The sequence below is a fragment of the Mesocricetus auratus genome, unplaced genomic scaffold, assembly GCF_017639785.1.
Source record: "Mesocricetus auratus isolate SY011 unplaced genomic scaffold, BCM_Maur_2.0 Super-Scaffold_100011, whole genome shotgun sequence".
NCBI classification, from domain to species: Eukaryota; Metazoa; Chordata; class Mammalia; order Rodentia; family Cricetidae; genus Mesocricetus; species Mesocricetus auratus.
In genome coordinates, this window is record NW_024429195.1 from 47,791,987 (window position 1) to 47,810,934 (window position 18,948).

Genomic DNA, 18,948 nt, shown 5'->3' on the forward strand with positions numbered 1-18,948 from the left:
GAGTTTTGTTTGTGGCCAAATTGTTTCACAACAAATTTCTGTAAAGATCAGAAAGAGTGAAAATAGGTGAATAAACACTTGAGCAATAGGGCCAAAGACCTGTATCATGAGAACCCACTTCTCATTCTTTCAAGCTCACATTTAGAACACCAAGTCTAACATCCTAATTAATCATGTTCTAGAGGGAAGAAAGCGTTCTTGCAATTTTGGTTATTTTCAAATGTATTTTTAGTTTCTGTGCATGCTTAACTTCCAAAATGTTTTTCATGTCATCATGTTTCAACTGAAATTATTGTTCATGCAAATAACTTCCCATTTGCATCAATGACAAAGTGAGGGCCAAGACCTGGGCTATAAGGATCAGACTTGATTAGGTGGGAAGTTGATGCTAGGAGAGACTGAGCACCAGCCCCTCCCAAAAGAATGTGAAACACAATAGGTGGCAATAGAGAAGTTCATTCCTGTTGGTTATGTGGTTGGCAGCTCTAACCTGTGGAAGGAAACACCAAAATTGAGAAGGCAATTAGACAATGTGATGATTTACCCAAACAATGATAGTATATTCCATCCCTCCCCCACCACCCAGTGGCCTAATCTTCCAAAAGGTGTCTTCTTGCATTCTTCCTTGCTCTACTTAAACTCTTCACTACTCATACAACGTGTCTTTTCTAAATTCTTCTCTTTCAGAAGTACAAGAACTAAGAATACTGCTGTGGGCAAAGCCAGGGAAAAGTGAAGACCTGCTCAGAACACCATCTTTCGATGCATGTCACAGTACCCATCGTGCCACTGCCAAAGGCTGACTGTCAAATCAATGTTACCACAGAGAAATATCTGCTAGGGATTATGAGTCACACTAGAAAGAGATGACAAACATATTCATAACCATTCTTTGATTGTGCTAGAGAGTCAATTCTCAGTTAAGAGGAAAAAAGAAACAAAAATTACACTTCAACAATTGGGGTTTAATTTATTTTAAACAGTGCATGCTTGTTTGCTCTAATCAATTTCACCCTGGCAAAGAAACTTAAGTTTCCATTATCTGAATGTCTTTTTCTGGTTAATGGGTTTAAAACGTTTGTTAAATACTGTATTGGTTGGGAAACTACTCAATGAGAATAATAATTGCTGATGATAATTCAACTTACTGCTAGAACTTGCTAGGTGTGAATTATTTTACTGAGTTCTTAAAACTGTTAGGTTGGATTCTATTACCCTTGTTTTAGGGATGAGCAATTGAGACTCAGAGAACATGAGCAACTGTGCCATGTGGTGGACCCAAAGTGGACCCTCGGCCTTTTTGCTGCAGATTTCATGCTTTGCACCAGTAAGCTATAACACTTGCCTTTTAAATGTGTCTTTTCTCAGAAAGATGAACTGGAGTCCAGATGCCTCCTCCCTCCTGCAGTATTGAAACAGACTTTCAATACTGGAAAAAAATTGAGACAAAAACCTCTCTGGCCCAGAGGCTACCAAATATTTTGGTTCAGAATAGAATGTTTCTGTCTGTGCTTAAGACAGTGAAAATTATGTCAGTGCCTACTGCTTGAAAAGTCAGCCATTGCTATTTCAAGTAGGCTGTTTACAGCAAGACCTTTTGGAATACAAATACTCTATTATGCAGCACTTTCTACCAATAGCACAATTGTTCCACTCCATATGTTCTTCCTCTAGGTGTCTAATGAGTTCCTACATATGAAAAATGACAAGAGGATCTGTCTCAGGAACCATTCCAGTAGCAGTGGCATATGGAAACATTGTTTTCAAGCCCCTTGCCACGATTTCTAGGCAAAGCAGCAAGAAGACCTGGCAGAGATTACAGTCATCATTCCTGCCTGCTAAATTCCACCGCCACACCTGCTGCAAGTCTCAATCTATTCCATCAGGCTTGGGGCTGGCAATGATGACAGGAGACGATCTGGATACACCCTTTTTGTATTTCCCACCCCATAAACATTTCTCTGCCACCAAGCTCAAGTCCGGTGTTCTGTACCACAAAACGAATCGGTACCACCTTGGCAATCACTGCATTTAACAAACACTACATCAACTTTAAAGTCTTCTTCTACTCCAGACTCTTTGCTCTTCTGATAGTCATAAGGTCTGCTTAGGTGGTCTCAGTTAAAACATTAGCAAATCTGTAGCCCTTATTTTCTTTTTTATCTCAGTTCTAATGGAGATACCCTGATACCTATTAGACTAGGTGGCAAGAGATATATGGTGTGGTGGTTTTAGTGAGAATATTTGAATACTTGGTCACCATGGAGTGGAGTAGAACTCTGTGAAAGAATTTTAAAGGATTTGGAGGCATTATCTTGTTGGAGGAAGTGTGTCATTGGGAGTGAGCTTTGAGGTTTCAAGAGTCCATGTTAAACCCAGTGCTGCTGCTTCTCTCTTTCTCTTTCTTCACCACTCTCTTTCCCCCTCTCTGTATCTACCTCTGTCTCTCCCTCTCCCAGCCTAAGGATCAGGATGAAGCTCTCAGCTCCTACTCTTCTTCCTGCCATGCTCCCCACAATGATGATAATGAACTAAGCTTCTGAAACTCTAGCAAGCTCTCAGGTAAACGTTTTTTTTTTATAAGAATTGCCATGGTCATGGTGTCTCTTCACAGCAATAGAACAGTGACTAAGACATATGAAGAGAAGTGACTTTCCATGCCTCTCTCCTTAAACGTAGCAGTAACTGTATAATGCCAGGTTTTTCAGTATTTACCTACAGCCATGGATTCTCTCATGAAGCTCTGACAAGAGTCTGTATACCCAAATCAAGCACTCATTCAGCTTGCTGACCTGCTTCCTCGCCTGCCCTTTTTATTTCATTTTCCCTCACACACTCTTAACTGCCCCTCATGGGTCTTCTTCTTGTCTAATCACTCTTCCATTTTGTTTTAAATTGACAAATGAACATTGCTTTTCTTGATGGGGTACAAAGTGCCATTAGAACTTGTGGAGGAAGCTTAGATTAATTAAATCAAGCTAAGTAATATATCATTACCTCAAATGCATGCTGGTTTTATAATGAGAACAATTGCAATTCTTCATTATTGTGAAATGTACAATACACTATTAACTGAAATTCTAAAAATATACAATAGAGTTAAAAACAAATCCTTATTTCTTGTGAATCAGGTTTTGGACCTTTCAACTGTCATCTTCTTGTTCTTGCCCTTGCTGCCAGCCTTTGTAGCCACAAGTCTACTCTCTCTTCTATCAGTTTGAAAGTTTTAGATTGCACACATTGGTGAACTCGTGCTAGATATTTTACTGTGCCTGTCTTATTTGTGTAGCATAATGTTCTTCAATTCCATATAAATGTAACATGGTAGAATTTCCTTTTTTTTTTTTAAGTCATTCATCGCATTGTGTATAAATAGTGCGTTTTCACTGCTGGTAGATATTAGAGTGACTGTAGAAATTTACCATTGTGAACTCTGGTGCAGAGAAACCAAAGACCACATCTATTTGAAATACTCAGAATTGGGTTAGTTGAATGATATTTATAAAAAAAAAGTTTTCCTTAATTATGAACAGAAAGAAGGTGGGACCAAGTTCATATTTTATAACTCTCCCAACTATCAAGGAGTCTCCCAAAATTACTTCAATAACTTAAGAACTCACTACTGGCCGGGCGGTGGTGGCGCACGCCTTTAATCCCAGCACTCAGGAGGCAGAGGCAGGCGGATCTCTGTGAGTTCGAGGCCGGGCTGGACCGATAGCCTCCAAACAAACCCTGTCTCATAAAATCCAAAAAAAAAAAAAAGAACTCACTACTGGCCTAAATACCAAAGCTTCCCTTTCCTTCTAATACACCACCCTTGTACTAATACTACAATTAATTGGGGACACTTGAGCAATGTTAACCCCATAGCAATATAGTTATTTAATTTGCTAAAATGTGAGGAAACTCCATACAGTATTCCATAATAATTATGTCTATTAATATATGCAACTATAGTGAATAAGTGTTGTTTTTTATCCATTCCAATATTTCTTACCTAAAAGTTTATAACTTCACACTCTACATTCAAGTCCTTTAAAATAGAATATATTTTCTTTAATTGCTATTGTTCTTCTATCCAAACTCTCAAAAATAATCACTTCTATGCTGCAGAGCAGCAATTAAGAGAGAAATAAGACATCGGGTGCACATATAAAGGCAAGACTCTAATGTATTCAAGATTTCATCTCATATGGACTATCTCTCAGAATTAATGAAAGAGCTTGTAAAACCCAGCAACAAATCCAAGAAAGATAATCACCGAGGGACTATGGACAATGTAGACATCCTGAAGGCAATGGTTATTAAATACAGTTCTGATTTCCAAAGACTAGAAGAATAGATGGGATAGGAAGGGTGACATAATTTCTCTAATCCACGGAAGATATTATGAGGATAAATGAACACAATTTCAACAGACAGTTGTGCATGGGAATCAGGCCTTTAAACTTGGTCTTATTTGCACTTTCAACCCACCTGCACCAATGACATACAGACTTCCTCCTTGCCCTAGCTCCCAAAGCTTCCATTGCCTTCCAATAGCACCACCCTGGGACAAAACCTTTAATCACAACGGGGACAGTGAAGCTGTATTAACACCAATAGATCAGAATTGCACTTAATAACCCCCGCCCTGGTCTGATCTAGGAAACTGTAAGCATTTTTATAGTACTATTATGTCTTATAACATACCCCTAAACAGGGATTTAGGGAGCTATAATTTTTAATAAGTCAGTGCTCATGAACAATAGTCTATAGACAGCTGTGGAGGATCTTATTCCACACCACTTATTAGCAGTTATGGGGCATTTGCAAATGACTTACTCCCCTAGCCTCCATCTCCTCATCAGGAAAGTACAGACGGTCAGGGTGCCTCTTTATGACTTTGTTGAGGATTGAATGAGCTAAAATATACACCGGGCTGAACAACACACATGGTACATTTAAGTAAATGTTCATGAAGTAAATCCTTAATTAAAATGTGTCCTTTTAATCTTACCTCTAATTGAGAGTGCTGACTGTCTCACAAAAGGCCCTTTGAAGGGAATCTTTCGTTAATAATTAGGTATAAGAAGATCAAATACAGCGTGATTCAATGCTCAGAATAGCAAAGGAATGTCATAGATATATAATATTTACTCGAGTCCTTACATGTTTAAAAGATGAAGTGTCTGTAATTATTGCAATATTGGAACATGTAAGAACCACAGGGTTATATGACCTTGTATTAATTAGCAATGTGCTGCTGGTATTTAATAGCTCTCACTGTTAGAAAATGTTATACAGATTTTACTAAGAGCATCAGAAGCCAGGAGTCTGCTCTGGCTCATTCTAATGGTGACAATAATATCAGAACCCATTTGTCTACATCTTTTAAACTTTGCACAGAGCTACGCAATCATTCACTTGCTCCTCACAATGACTGTTGGTGGCCGATGTGTCACTTTTATATTATAAAATCATTTCTTATGTATGTTATTACATCATTATTGTTTATATTTCATGGGTGAGAAAGATGAGGGCCCAACATGTTTAAGTAATTTTCTCCTTTAGGGTCATTATTTGTCTCCTGCTATACCCTCAAATAATACCTGAAAGATAAATGAAAAATCATGGACTGCTCTCATTTTCTATAGCCCTTTGAAACAAAGCAGGGGGCCCATGCCAGATCTTCAATGAGGAAACTGAGCAAGAATCTCTGGACAGCTATTTGACACTGGCACTGTACAGTTCTAGAATATTCCAGGTTCTATGTAAACATTCTGTGTCAACGGTGCTCCTTAGGTTTGCACAGCTTGTGTGACCACAGCAGGCACACATGAGGTGATGGCTTATACAGAGCCAAAAGCAGAGCACAGCCTTGGAACTGAGATTTTGATTTCCATTTCATTGTGGGATATCACAGAAAAGGGGAGCGGGGGAAAGGATGAAATCAAACAGAAGTAACTTTAGAGGAAAATCTGTCACTCAGGTTGAATTTTCTCTTACTTGAAATTCACCCTGTCCGTATTCAATCCGATAGAACAGCATTTGGCTTAACCGGCTAGAAAGGAAAGTGACAAGTTACATCTGGCTTCCAGGCTCTCAAATTTAGTTTATTGTTTAGTGCAGCAACCCTGAAATGAAGTGAGTGTGTGCAGGAGTCGTCATTGTGCAATCTGGGGAATCTTGCTTGAAGCAGATGTAACTTGTCACAGTAACACATAGCCAGGGTGGACCTTATTCTCCCCCACTTCCCCACTTACACTACCCATCTGGTAATTGGATTTTCAACAGCTCTAAGTGCCATAATTATATGTAATCCATTCTGAAGTGGTTTGAAAGAAAATGGCCCCCAAAAGGAGTGGCACTATTAGGTGGTGTGCCTTTGTTGGAGTAGGTGTGGCCTTGTTGGAGAATGTGTGTCACTAGTCTTTTGGGATGACTGTTTTCCTCATTTGGGGGACTCCTTGGTTCTGTTTTCAGTCAGTTCTTTCTGCAGTATGACCATGCAAGTTTAACATTGAATGCAACTTTCAAAGATTCCTACAGTAACATGATATGAGTTTGCTAATGACCTTTCCCAGGAGAGATATCATTCAAAGGGAAATCTAGAGTTACCACTTTAACTTCAATCACTATATCTCACACAGCTCTTGGCATATAGGTACAAAAATAGTTTCTAGTGAATGGTGAATGAATGAGGGACCTCTGAGCTTATTTCCCCACTCCAATACCCATTGTTAATCTCTCTAGCCCTTTCCTGGCTAGAGAGCATTATTTTACACCCCAGGATCTTCCAAAGCCTCACTGAGCATACTTTCATTCCAACACTGTTTAAAATCCTAGCTTTGCCACTTAGTATGACACTAGAGAAACTGCTAAGCCTTTCTGAGTTCCAGCGTCATTACAAAGTGACAATATAACACCTATCTCTAGAAGGATTTAAGTAAACGACCCATGGTACGTTCTTTAGTTAGACCTCGTGGCACGTATCAAGTGCTGAAGAGATGGCAGTTGTCATTTGTGTGTGTGTGTGTGTGTGTGTGTTTTCATCTGTGACAAGGTCTCATATCTCTTAGTTGCCCTTAACATATAGCTAAGGAAGATCTTCAACTTTGTTTCTGTTTCTGTTTTGAGACAGGATCTCACTATATAGCCCTGGTTATCCTGGAACTCAATATATAGATCAAGATGGCCTTACACTCACAGAAATTTGCCTGCCTATGTTTCCTATTTGCAGGGATTAAACACAACTATGCTTGGCTGGTAGTTATAATTCTTAAATCTTGCCCATCTTCATCAAAAGATCATTCGGGCTCTTCACTCTCTCTCTCTTCCTTTTCCAGCCAGCACAGTGTATGCTGATGGAGAATACCACACTGCTCCCAATTAGATGCTGAAAATTCTGCTTTGATCTTGTAACTCTCACTTTCAAGATACAAATGCTTACTATTCTCCTTGGACACTCCATTTATTGTGGTCAGCAGATGACACTCCTTTATGAAGATGTGCATGTACCATCCTACACATACATGGTGCAATTTTACACATGTTGTAAACAATGATACACACAAGATAAAAATCAAGTACATTTTAAAGTTTCTATTTGGCTTCTCTGACCATTGCTCATTTAATTCATCTAATAAGGGAAACACTTATTGCTTCCTCATACTAACTCTTCCATTGCCTACCCCACAATAAAGATCAATGCCATTTTATAATTTCTACTTATCTCATGATTCTTACTCTCCTTATAGAAAAAATGTTTTCCTAATTCTGCTACTTTTATTGCAGTTTCTTAATCCTAGGAAAAAATCACCATTTGAAGTAATTTAATCATAATATGTATACTTCTGTCTTTCTCCTATTTAGCATGTGTACCATCAGTTTTCATACCCTTCTACATGATATAGGAATAAGTTTATTTTATTGATATGGGATTCACACAGTTTTAAGAGAAAGGGAATCATTATGTCTTTCATGATTAAATAATCACCTTTTAATAGATTCTTATACTGCAAAAGGTCTTCTATGGACATTAACCCATTGAATCTTCACAACAACCCTTAAACTAAAGCATTAGCATATTACAAATAAAAATATGAAGATATTAGTCATTTCTCTAATCATTGACTTAGTTTGACTTAGTGGTTGTAAAATTGTCAGTTATACTAGTGTCAGTAGTTTGGGCACAAGCTGATAATTATTACCCAGTGAATGTCCTTTGGTTGAGCTCTACCTTAGCATCATCACTACTACACTGAAGATCCTTAAGGAGTTCACCCAAGCTCCTCTTCACTCTTCCAGTACTAAAGGATGGTCCATGGAATCTGATCTTCCTTGTTATTCATACAGTGTAGGCAAACACCCTTTCCTTCACCAATTACATTTTTCTACACTCAGATTCTGTGTCTACTTCCCTACTCCCCTCCTCCTTCATTCTTTGTGGCATATATAGTCATGCACTTCTCACACTGGTAAAAATAAAATGTCTTTTGATGGTGTTTTGACTAAATCACTATCTTGTCTGTTTCACTTCCTGTTGAAAGAGAAGTCAGCATATGCTTTATCTACTCTCAAGTCTATTCCTCATTTTTCAACCCATTGAAATCTCAATTTTGAAATGAATATTTTTAATGAAATTTCTCTGTCTAAAGCCAATGATAACTTCTAATTGCAAATGCAATTAAACTCTTCAATTCTTACATAACATGGCCTCTCTGGATGTTTTGTTGGCACTTTAGATTCAATGTGTCTTTAAACAATGAACTCCTCACCACCTGCTGTGAAGTCTGTGATATCTTCAAGTTTTCTCTAATGTTCAACTGAACCAATGTTATCCTGCCTTAGTGAGCACAGAACCTCCTGGAGTTCTTGGCCTCATCTTCTGTTCTCTTGTTCAGTCATTTTACCATCTCATCATGTCCACCTTGCCTGGGTATATTTTGAAATAAACAGAGGAGTTTTTATAAGAAACTTCTATACCTAGATGTCAATTTAATGCCAATTAAAATGCCCTCAGAAAGCAGAAATGAGCATAGTTATGTTCTAGGATTTCTTTGTGTAATTTAACTGGAATTAGGATGGGAACCCAATGATTCAGGTCCTTGCCATTATTACAGTTCAAGTTCATGTCCGCATAGCTCTCCCATAGGTGTCTTTATTCCTCCTTAATCTCTCTCTACATTCACAATCTGTTCATTTTGATACTTTTGAGCATGTTTTGCCAAGGTTTGTAAAACACAAATTTACAAAGAAACACAATTTTTCATCTTGTTCACTTGAGTTCTTGAATTAAATTTGTTTAGCACACCAGATAGGACCTTCTAGAAAAATGTTCAAAGTACCCATTTAATAAACATCCTGAAGAAAAAAATGTGAACAGATTAAGAAAAATATGAAACACTGATAAACCTGTTTATCCAATTCCCCACGACATAACATAGTAATATGCACAGGGACAGCATCCAGAAATTTTTTCTTGACCTGTCTTGAAAGGCCATTGCTCAAGAATAAAGTCAATCAATCCAAAATCTTAATCTGGCCAAATATTCTTGTACTTAGTAGAGATTTAATAGCTGTTAGTTAAATTCTAGATAACCACACAAGTTTGCATTCCTGTGGAGTACAAATCAAGACATACAAATATTAGACACATATATTAGTGGATAGAGAGAAGATAGATATTCCTTAAAGATATTATATTTTGTATATTATACAAAAGAAGAAAGCAGATATAGAGGAAAGGGATATAGAAGGGCAAACAAGGGAAGGTCTTTACCTTGACAAATATAGTGATGTTCTGTCATGGGCATCTAGGTAGGTGAAGATAAAAAGATACCTAGTATGCAATGTATATCTCTCCTAACTTCCCAGTGCTGTACCCAGAGTTTCCAGTATCATCTTAATTCCTCTCATAAGTTGCTTATTCCAACCAAGAAAAGATTAATGATTAAAAGCATGCCACTTGATTTTTACATATTTTTCTCACATATAAATGTAATGTGTATGTAAAATTTTCATCAGTATATTATATTCATTGTGCAAGGGTAAAGAGATACACACAAACATAAATTATTTGCACCACACTGTGTAATAATCACATTTACTAAGGGAAGTAAAATCAGCTGTTTTCATTTCAACCATAGTTTTCAGACTTCTTACTGGTCATTACAAGTAATACAAATTTAAAATAATCTTTGGTTCTGTCTGGAGTTAGAGGTAAACTTCCTTTCTGTCATGGGAACAAAAAATTATAAAAATGCAAAGATGTTATTCTAAAAATAGGAACTTTAAAACTGTCATAACCATTCACTTATTGGCCTATAAACTTACCTTCACTTCTGATGTACATTCCAGTAGCCTACAGTAAAATGGCACCCATGCATTTCAAAAAGATGAGAGTACATATGCACAGTTCATGTGAAAACAGACCAAAAAATTGAATAAACCTTCTTTGAGCTCATAGCATTACAACAATGTGAACTTCTGTGTTTAGACAATGTATTATGATTTTGGAATATGTTATCACTGGGGAAAGATGAAAAGGGGGCAAAGGGACTCTTTTCCTACCTTCTGTAGTTTCTTGTTAATTTTAAACAATGTTAGAGTAAAAAGGCATTTTCAAAGACTTTCAAACACAATGTGGATGCATGGATCTACTCTAATGCATTTCCTAGGGTAAGTTATGCTTATAGTTCTCGTTATAAGATGAATTTTGCACTTGTGTTCATAGTTGATTTGCATGTGTACATCACACGTGTCAATGTGTTAACTTCGTGCTTTTCTAAAAAGCAAGTCAAATGCTGAAACCTTACACAAACTGAAGCTTTTGCACGGAGCTTTATTAAAAGAGGATTGAACAGTTCATCAGGTTCTTTCTAAGTTTTGAATTGTATTGGTTACTAATTAAGGTACTTTTTAAAATAGAATACAAGAGACCAGATTCTCCAAACTTTACTTGTGAAAGCGAGTCAATTTTATACTCCAATTTTATTCACTTTCTTCTGAATATTCACAACATTAATCTACTGGGGATAATCTAGTTCATATATTTGAAATTCCATTTATTTTTTTCTATTGATACGCATGTATTGCACTTTTATATAATACAGAATTTCCAGCGCTGTGTTAAACGACATACTTTTCAAAATTAGAAGCATGATCCATAATTTCAAACAAACCTAGGGTAAATTCATAATGTTCAAAATGATCTAGTTCTTCATTTTGTTTCAAAGAAATTAATATTTTGTTTGACATAAAACATCCAGGACAACTGTTATTCCTTTGATTTTCACTCTACGTAGTCTTGACCCATTGAAAAACCCACTAGGAACCACCCAACTGGTTCATGCACAATTAAAGGGAAGCAGGAATCACTTCATTCCATGTATCCATGAGGCGGTTGACTTTAGCTCAATATAAAAAAGTTTTCAAATTTAATTTTTAACAGATTTTATACTTTTAGTTTTTCTTCCCAGTAAAGGATCTGTTAGATATATGAATCTTTTAATATCGTTACAGACTAACATAGAAATTCTGTAGAACATATGAGCCTCCATCACAGAATCCAACTTAAGTTTATCTGGCCTTGTCAGTGAGTTTAAGAAGTACAAGAAGTCCACAATACTTTCACTCTTCTACCAAAAAGATGGACTACCTAATAAGATGATCTGTGAAGCCTCTTTTGCTCATGCTGAAATAATTGAGACATGGAAAATCTTTGCCTTACTTTCCTTCAAACTATAGATTTCCATGGAATTATTACACAGTGGTAACTCAGTACCCAGTATTCTCTCCCTCCACATCACAAGTGAAACAAAATAAATGTAGTATAAATTTATACATTCTGTAATAACTTAGAAAAAAAGTAAATCAATGTTTAAGGCCTTTAAATATTTGTAAGATGTTCCTGAAGAACTAAAACTTACAAGTCATAAGATGGCTAAGAAAATATGGACAAAATACTGGCCTAAGAAATCATTTGATTGGAACAATGATAAGCAAGTATTTATTAGACCTTTGAGGTCAAGGAAAATGAACAATTTTTTCTATCCACAGACTGAACAAATATATAAGCATTCAAGCAGTCATTGGAGTCGAGCAAGAGACAATCTCAAAATGATACAGGAAGGATAGTTTAAGAAAATACTAGAATAAAAATAAGCGATGAGTAATTAGAAAAGTACATGCATCCCTGGTATTTTTTTAATGGAAGGATACCTACTAACTTGACTACACACTGACGATTTCTGTGAAGAAAAGAAAAGGGAAACATAAATAGGAAAATACACTTAATAAAACTGGAAGCAAAGGTGTGCTAGAGGTACAGAGTACTGTGCAACGGTAATGGGGATCCAATCCTAACTGCTATCTGCTTAACTGACAGAATGGCAGTCATGTGTTAGCCTTGGGGAAACATGTCAGCATGTCTATACATTCTTATATGATTGATGGATTCAGATTATGGTGACTTGCCAATGATTAACGTTATCAATGGAGAAATACTTCCATTCCTTTCATAGAGGCAAGTATAAGATGTTAAAACATGTAGGCTTTCAGAGATTCAACATTAGAATACCAATAGAAATGTCTCCGCTACACCATGCCAGAGAAGTTCACAAAGGAAACGTCATAAAAGCTGTGCACAGTCCTATAGACAATGAACAGAGGACCCAGGAACATATCCATGACAGGACAGTGTGCTTGGGAGACAGCTTCAGAAACAGGAATAGTCACAGCTGAAGTCAGGACCCCTACAGGTGGCAGTCTGGTGTCACCCCTAGGACCCCAGCTCTGCTTTGTCTGCTTCCTTCAGAAGTGTAATGAGCCCAAGTGCAGTTCACAGCTGATGACATCTTCAGGACATGAAGTTCATGACAAACTGTAAGTCTTTGTTTCAAGAAGAAGCTGATAGCAAGTCATGGAATCCCTTGTAAATAGACTTAAGAGCCCCACTTCTAAGAGGTATAAAAATCTTCAAGATCACCACAGGGGTCAAGTTTCTATGTGTGTCTCCATGAACCCAGTCTTGAGGATTACTTGATTTATGTGTGGTTAATGGGTTACCTGGAAAAAAAGGAGAAAATATAGTGAGCACTTTGTAATAAAGCTATAATCTAAGGACAATAGTTAATTAATGGTTACTAGCTGGCGCAAACTGTACCAAGCACAGTACTGAATTCTCCAGGACCTACATATTCATATTCCAAAATATTTAAAATGTATACTTTTTCTATCATTTTGCAATATTCTTACCACAACTTTCATCATTATTTCCAATGATTACAACTATGACAAACACAATCACTACTGTAAAATCCTCATTTGTAGAAGTGAAGGATTCTGAGACCTTTCTCATTTGTGCAGATAGGGTGGTTATAATCTGCAAACATCTATGGAGAAGCATCTTCGGTCACTGAAGTAAAACCAGAACATACTCAAACCTTGGAGACTGGTTATACAAAATTCATTCTCAAATAGCATAAAAACTGGGGGACCTATCAGAATCCTTTACATGTTCCAAAAAAATCACTTATTCATGTGATAAAAATAATATATTTAGAGAAACAAAGAATGAAGAATAGTGTAATGATTTAGCAAGGTTCAAGGTGTGCAAATATTCTCATAAAATAGACACTATTATTAATGTGATTTGAGTGATTAGGAAGATTCACATTAAATTTTCATACTTATTATTATCCAAACATATTACTATCCAAAATACACATACAGGACCAAAATAAAAAGAACATGTATTAAATACACTATTTGCATTTATATAAATGATATAGGAAAAGACTCAGATTACTGCTATATTTATTCACTCTTCACTTTACATTAATATCAGTTAGGACATTTTGAGATAGCAACCAAAATATTTATACTCTACCCACAGGTATAACAAACATAAATTTTTAAAATAATGTGATCACTTGGTTTTATTTAATTAAGTGACATAGCTTTTGATAATTTTTTAAAAATCTGGCTTTACTTTGTTTTGAGATCTGCTGTGAAAAATGAAAATATTAAATTAAATAATAAAGTAACCCTAGACTTTGCTCTGCAATGGCTAATCTTAAGTAATAACTCTGAAAAGCACATGCAAAATTAAAAATGCTTTTGAAACACAAGGGGTGCCATTTTGATTTTGTCTTGTGTTCAATTGCTATTTATCCAATTGCTTTTTCTTACACTTAAGGTTATGAAGTGAAGGACTTGCTGAATTGTGGAGATTATGGAAGGTAAAATTATCAAGGGTAGGACTTGGGAGTCTCATCAGTTTGCCATTCGGAGCTCCTCCCACACAGTCTGTGAAGGACTCCCAGAAAATCAGTGTAGGAAGGAAGAGGAAAGGAAATATTGTTTTTAGGGACATTATGCCATAGATGCCAAAGGTGATGGCTGATCACTATGGGAAAAGTATTTTCACAGTAACATTTAATAATAAACTTTATAGCATAGTCTTTGACTACTACTAACTGAGAAAAGTTCACAGGCATTTTCTGAAATTTGTTCTTCCTAGCCAGAAAACTGATTAAACATTACATGGGGACCATATTTGTGAAACTGGGGTTTAAATAATAGAAAAGGTAAAGAAGTGTTGGAAAATACTGATAGAGATCGATGATTATTTCTAGAAGGGGATGGAGCAATGAGACAGAATGTTGGAGGCAAACAAGAAGCAGGAGTGCATGCCCCCAAGTCACGAGAGAGAGCAGAGTGTACTCTAAAACAGGAAAGAGAAAAGAGAGAGCCCCCAAGACATGAAAGAGAGAGGGGGGAAAGGGAGAGGGAGAGGGAGAGGGAGAGGGAGAGGGAGAGAGAGAGAATGAGAGAGAGACAGAGACAGAGACAGAGAGAGAAGAGTGGGCCCTTAGTACCTGTCAGCCCAACTGTGAGTCACTGGCAGGTAACTCTGGTAGCCTCATCATTATATCTTTATTCTAAGGTAAACATTTGATCCCGTTAGTTCATAAAAACCTGGGAAGATTCTGTTGATTTGTGTATTAATTAGAGCTTTGCTTTCACATGATTTTAAAAACAAACAATACTAGAAGCCTCCTTAAATAAAACCAGTTTTCCTCCATCTCTGAAAGTCTATATGTGTACATATACATACATACATACATACATCTATCTATCATCTGCATACATCCATGCAGACATATACATATTTGTAAGGAATATAAATGCATACTTTTATAATGTATCTTTCTCTTGGCTAAAATAATAGCCAGAGAAACCAAAAACTTAAACATGGCCATAAAAAGCGGTAGCATAAAAACAAGAAGTATCTTAAAGCATGGGCTGAAACACAATAAAGCAATTTTTCTCACATTAATGCTTTGTAACATATTCTTAGCTTAGTTCTTTCCTGAGTCAAGTATTGAATAATAATTTCAATAATAATAATAATTCCTAGTATCTGATGACAGTGAATGGTCTGTTTTAGACTTAATCGTTCTAACTATTTGATTAGGGCACACTATGGCCAGATATGTGACACTCTGGATATAAGCCAATATGGTACTGATATGCCTCAGGCTGTGTGTTACTTTCAGACTTAATCCCTCTCAGTTTTCTCATATATAAAATTCAGATGAAGTCGGGTGTTGGTGGCACATGCCTTTAATCCTGGCACTTGGGAGGCAGAGGCAGGTGGATCTCTGTGAGTTCGAGGCCAGCCTGGTCTACAGAGCGAGTTCCAGGACAGCCTGCAAAACATTACAGAGAAACCCAGTCTCAAATCTAAATAATAATAATAATAAACAAAAAATAAAATGCAGATGATCCTGCTAACTTCTTCTGAGAGAATTAAGCATTGTAATGCCTATAAGAAACACAGTTTTGCCAGTATTGCTAACAACATGAAATGACATTTTTAGATATAGAATTGTCCTAATGCATAAATCTAAAGAAGAGAAATTTAAGTAGAGTGGGAGAAGTATTGTGACAGAAATAGAGTTAAGTTTGAGGTCCATGGATGAAATTAACTAATGATTTGCCCCTTTCCAACATGGCATAAATTGAGCCCATGAGCATATATCAGGATACCCTCTAGGAACATCTAGTTTCAAACCAAATATAATGATAGAACCAATAAGACAAAAATTTTCAAATATATTCCAAAGGTAAGGGGAACAGGGGAAGGGGAGGGAGTGTGAACTGGGATTGGTATATAAAATGAGAAAAGATTGTTTTAAGATAAAAAAAAATAATAAAAATACAGAACAAGATTCTGGGTATAGATATACCATCCCCCATTTAAATCACCAAATAAGCACAGTTCAAATGATATTTTAAAACAAAATCATTAACTAAAAGAAGAAAAAGGTTAAATAAATCATTTAATAATTTCTAGGCTCACTGAAGAAGTTCAAATGAGCAACCTTAAATTTTTGATCACTAATGGGTGAAGATACCAACTCACCTGCTGTAAACTATAAATCGGAATGTTCTGGCATGTAAGTGTCGCTTAAGTAGTATTTATACAATCCAACATTTAACAAGGAAATATAAACATTACCTTGTTTTTAGAAGTAAAATACAACAATTTACACCAAAATCTTATTTTTGAGAAAACGTCAAACAGTGAAATCTTCACTTTCTTTTTTTTTAATTTTTTTTCTTTTATTTTCCAGTTTAAATTTAGATAAGAAACAAGGTTGCTTCACAAGTCAGTTCCAAGGTCCCTCTCCCTTTCCCTCCCCTCCTCCCGTGCCCTCCCCCCAACCCCCCCGTTATCCCCTCATTCCCCCAGGGAGGGTGAGGCCCTCCATGGGGGTGTCCATAGTCTGTCATATCATATAGGGCAGGGCCTAGACCCTTCCCCAAGAGTTCAGGGTGAGAGTGCACCTCACATTGTTCTATGGGAGTCCAAAGTCCGTGTGTATACTTGGGATGGGTACTGATCTGCTGCCCAAGGCTCAATAGATTACCTAGGCCTCCTCACTGACTTTCTAAGACCATCTTTATTACCTTGTCCCTAACTATTCCAGGTTTCAGGACAGCCAGATCTTATTTGTTCCCATGTATGCATAGCTTCCTTCTTGATCCCAGGGCAACATTCATGTAAGAGACAGAGAAATAACTCTAGTTTTGCTCCAATATCACATGCTATAATCACCCTTCAGTGCATCTTCCCTCAGAGAAGTGCTAAGGACCAAAGCATTCAGTTATACCAGTGCAAAAAAAAATCTATTCCAGACAGCCTCTTAGATTCTCAGGTATAAGTGTCAAATCTATTCATCAATTTAAACTAAGAAAATAAAATCAACTGATCATCACTTAAGATATTAGTTATATTAAAATCAGATATTTTTATGCTGTCTGCTCTTTAAGTTCGGACCATTATGAAATGCCCTATGTTTTCTTCAAATCAAACACCTAGAGGATATTCAAATCTTTGCTTCCTCCAATTGTAAAAGTGAATTAGAAAAATTCTTAATATAATTATGTTCATAAATGCCTAAATTTCCTTTCTTCCCAAGTTCTGCTGAGTAGGTAATAACTGGGAGACACAATGGTAGTCATGACCTCTGTAGGCAGATTCTGGGTCAAATTCAACCCCTTTGGCTTTCAAACACAATGGGACCAAATGCATTATTTAAACTGCATGAGCCTTCATCTTTCCATGTAAAATTTTAGGATAGCATTATTATCTGGACACACTTATTTGCTATTATGATTAAATCAAACATCCCTAGCAAAGAGTACACCCAAGAAGATGCATTTTAAAAATTATCAGATGGCAATTCTCAAACAAGACACAAAAAGTGATTGTAGAACTCCCATAAAGCAGTGTCACTGCTGCTTGTTTATCTAGAAATACTGACTGAATTCAGGTAATTTCTTTAGTAACTCACCTTGCAAATCACACTTTCGATAATACTGTTTTTGAAGGCCACATATCAAAAATCTCACACTGTTAGATAACTGTGGGTAAAACAATGTCTTTTCAGACAAGCAGACACAAAGAAGTGGTTAAAAGGTTGATCTGTGGCCTCAGGCTGACAGGGTCCAATGAGCAGCTCTGCAGACTCCAGGTACAGATCAGCTTTTGCATCATATGGCCATGAGCTAGGAAACAGAGACCTGGGCTAAAGGCAGTTGAAGGTACTCAGTAGTGCCTACAGTAACTACAAAAATTCAGACACATGTGGGTTTTGTTTTTTGTTTGTTTTTATGAGACAGGGTTTCTCTGTATTGTTTTGGAGGCTGTCAGTCCAGCCCGGCCTCCAACTCACAGAGATCTGCCTGCCTCTGCCTCCCGAGTGCTGGGATTAAAGGCATGCGCCACCACCACCCAGCTAATGTTGTGGTTCTTTAATTGAATGCTATCGTACCACTCGTTCTGTTTCAGTTTGCAGTCTGTGTAAATTGTGGAACCACTTCGGAGTCCCTACAGCATCAGTGTGGATCTTCTGCCATTTACAGGATAACAGATTCTTTTCTGTAACATTGTCATTAAAATCTTGTTATAGAGCACTTTGGAATAGCATTCATATTCATGCCATTATAAAATGAGTCACACACACACATTAGTGGAGAGACGGTGTGTTTGAGTACTGGAGTCAATTGCATTTCAAAGGGAGTTATGTCTTCATTAAAATACCTATGTTATTAGAAAAACATTTATTTCCATGCTAATGAACATTCTTTAAGCAAATAGAAGGCAAGAAAGTGTGGCAGTGTGTCTATGATAACGCAGCGGGTGTAAATGCAGTATGTGTCCAACCTTTATAGAAGTTCTTAATAACATCACAAACGGATACCATTTCACACTAAGATTCCAATGAATTTGGTGTGCTCCATAAAGACACAAGGAACAGTGGATTCCTTCATAATCTTAAGTGCTTATTTGGATGAATATCTCCTTCCTTGAAAGAGAACTGTTGCTCACTGTAAATGATTTTTTTTAATGTGGCTCTTACAAGTACATGAATTTACTTCTGGTTTTACTCT

At 36.7% G+C, this 18,948-nt stretch overlaps 1 protein-coding gene across 3 annotated transcripts in view; it reads right to left on the reverse strand.

The window, feature by feature from the left end:
• Positions 1 to 10,805: 10,805 nt before the first annotated feature.
• Positions 10,806 to 18,948, reverse strand: part of Tafa2 (TAFA chemokine like family member 2) — a 442,701-nt gene continuing 434,558 nt past the window's right edge. For all 3 annotated transcript variants that reach the window (XR_001197054.3, XM_005079785.4, XM_040754780.1), the window contains one exon: positions 10,806 to 13,050. Coding sequence is in view for 2 of the 3 variants with exons in the window: in XM_005079785.4 (XP_005079842.1) it covers positions 13,039 to 13,050 (12 nt within the window). In the remaining variant the exon portion in view is untranslated. The remainder of the gene's footprint in view (positions 13,051 to 18,948) is intronic.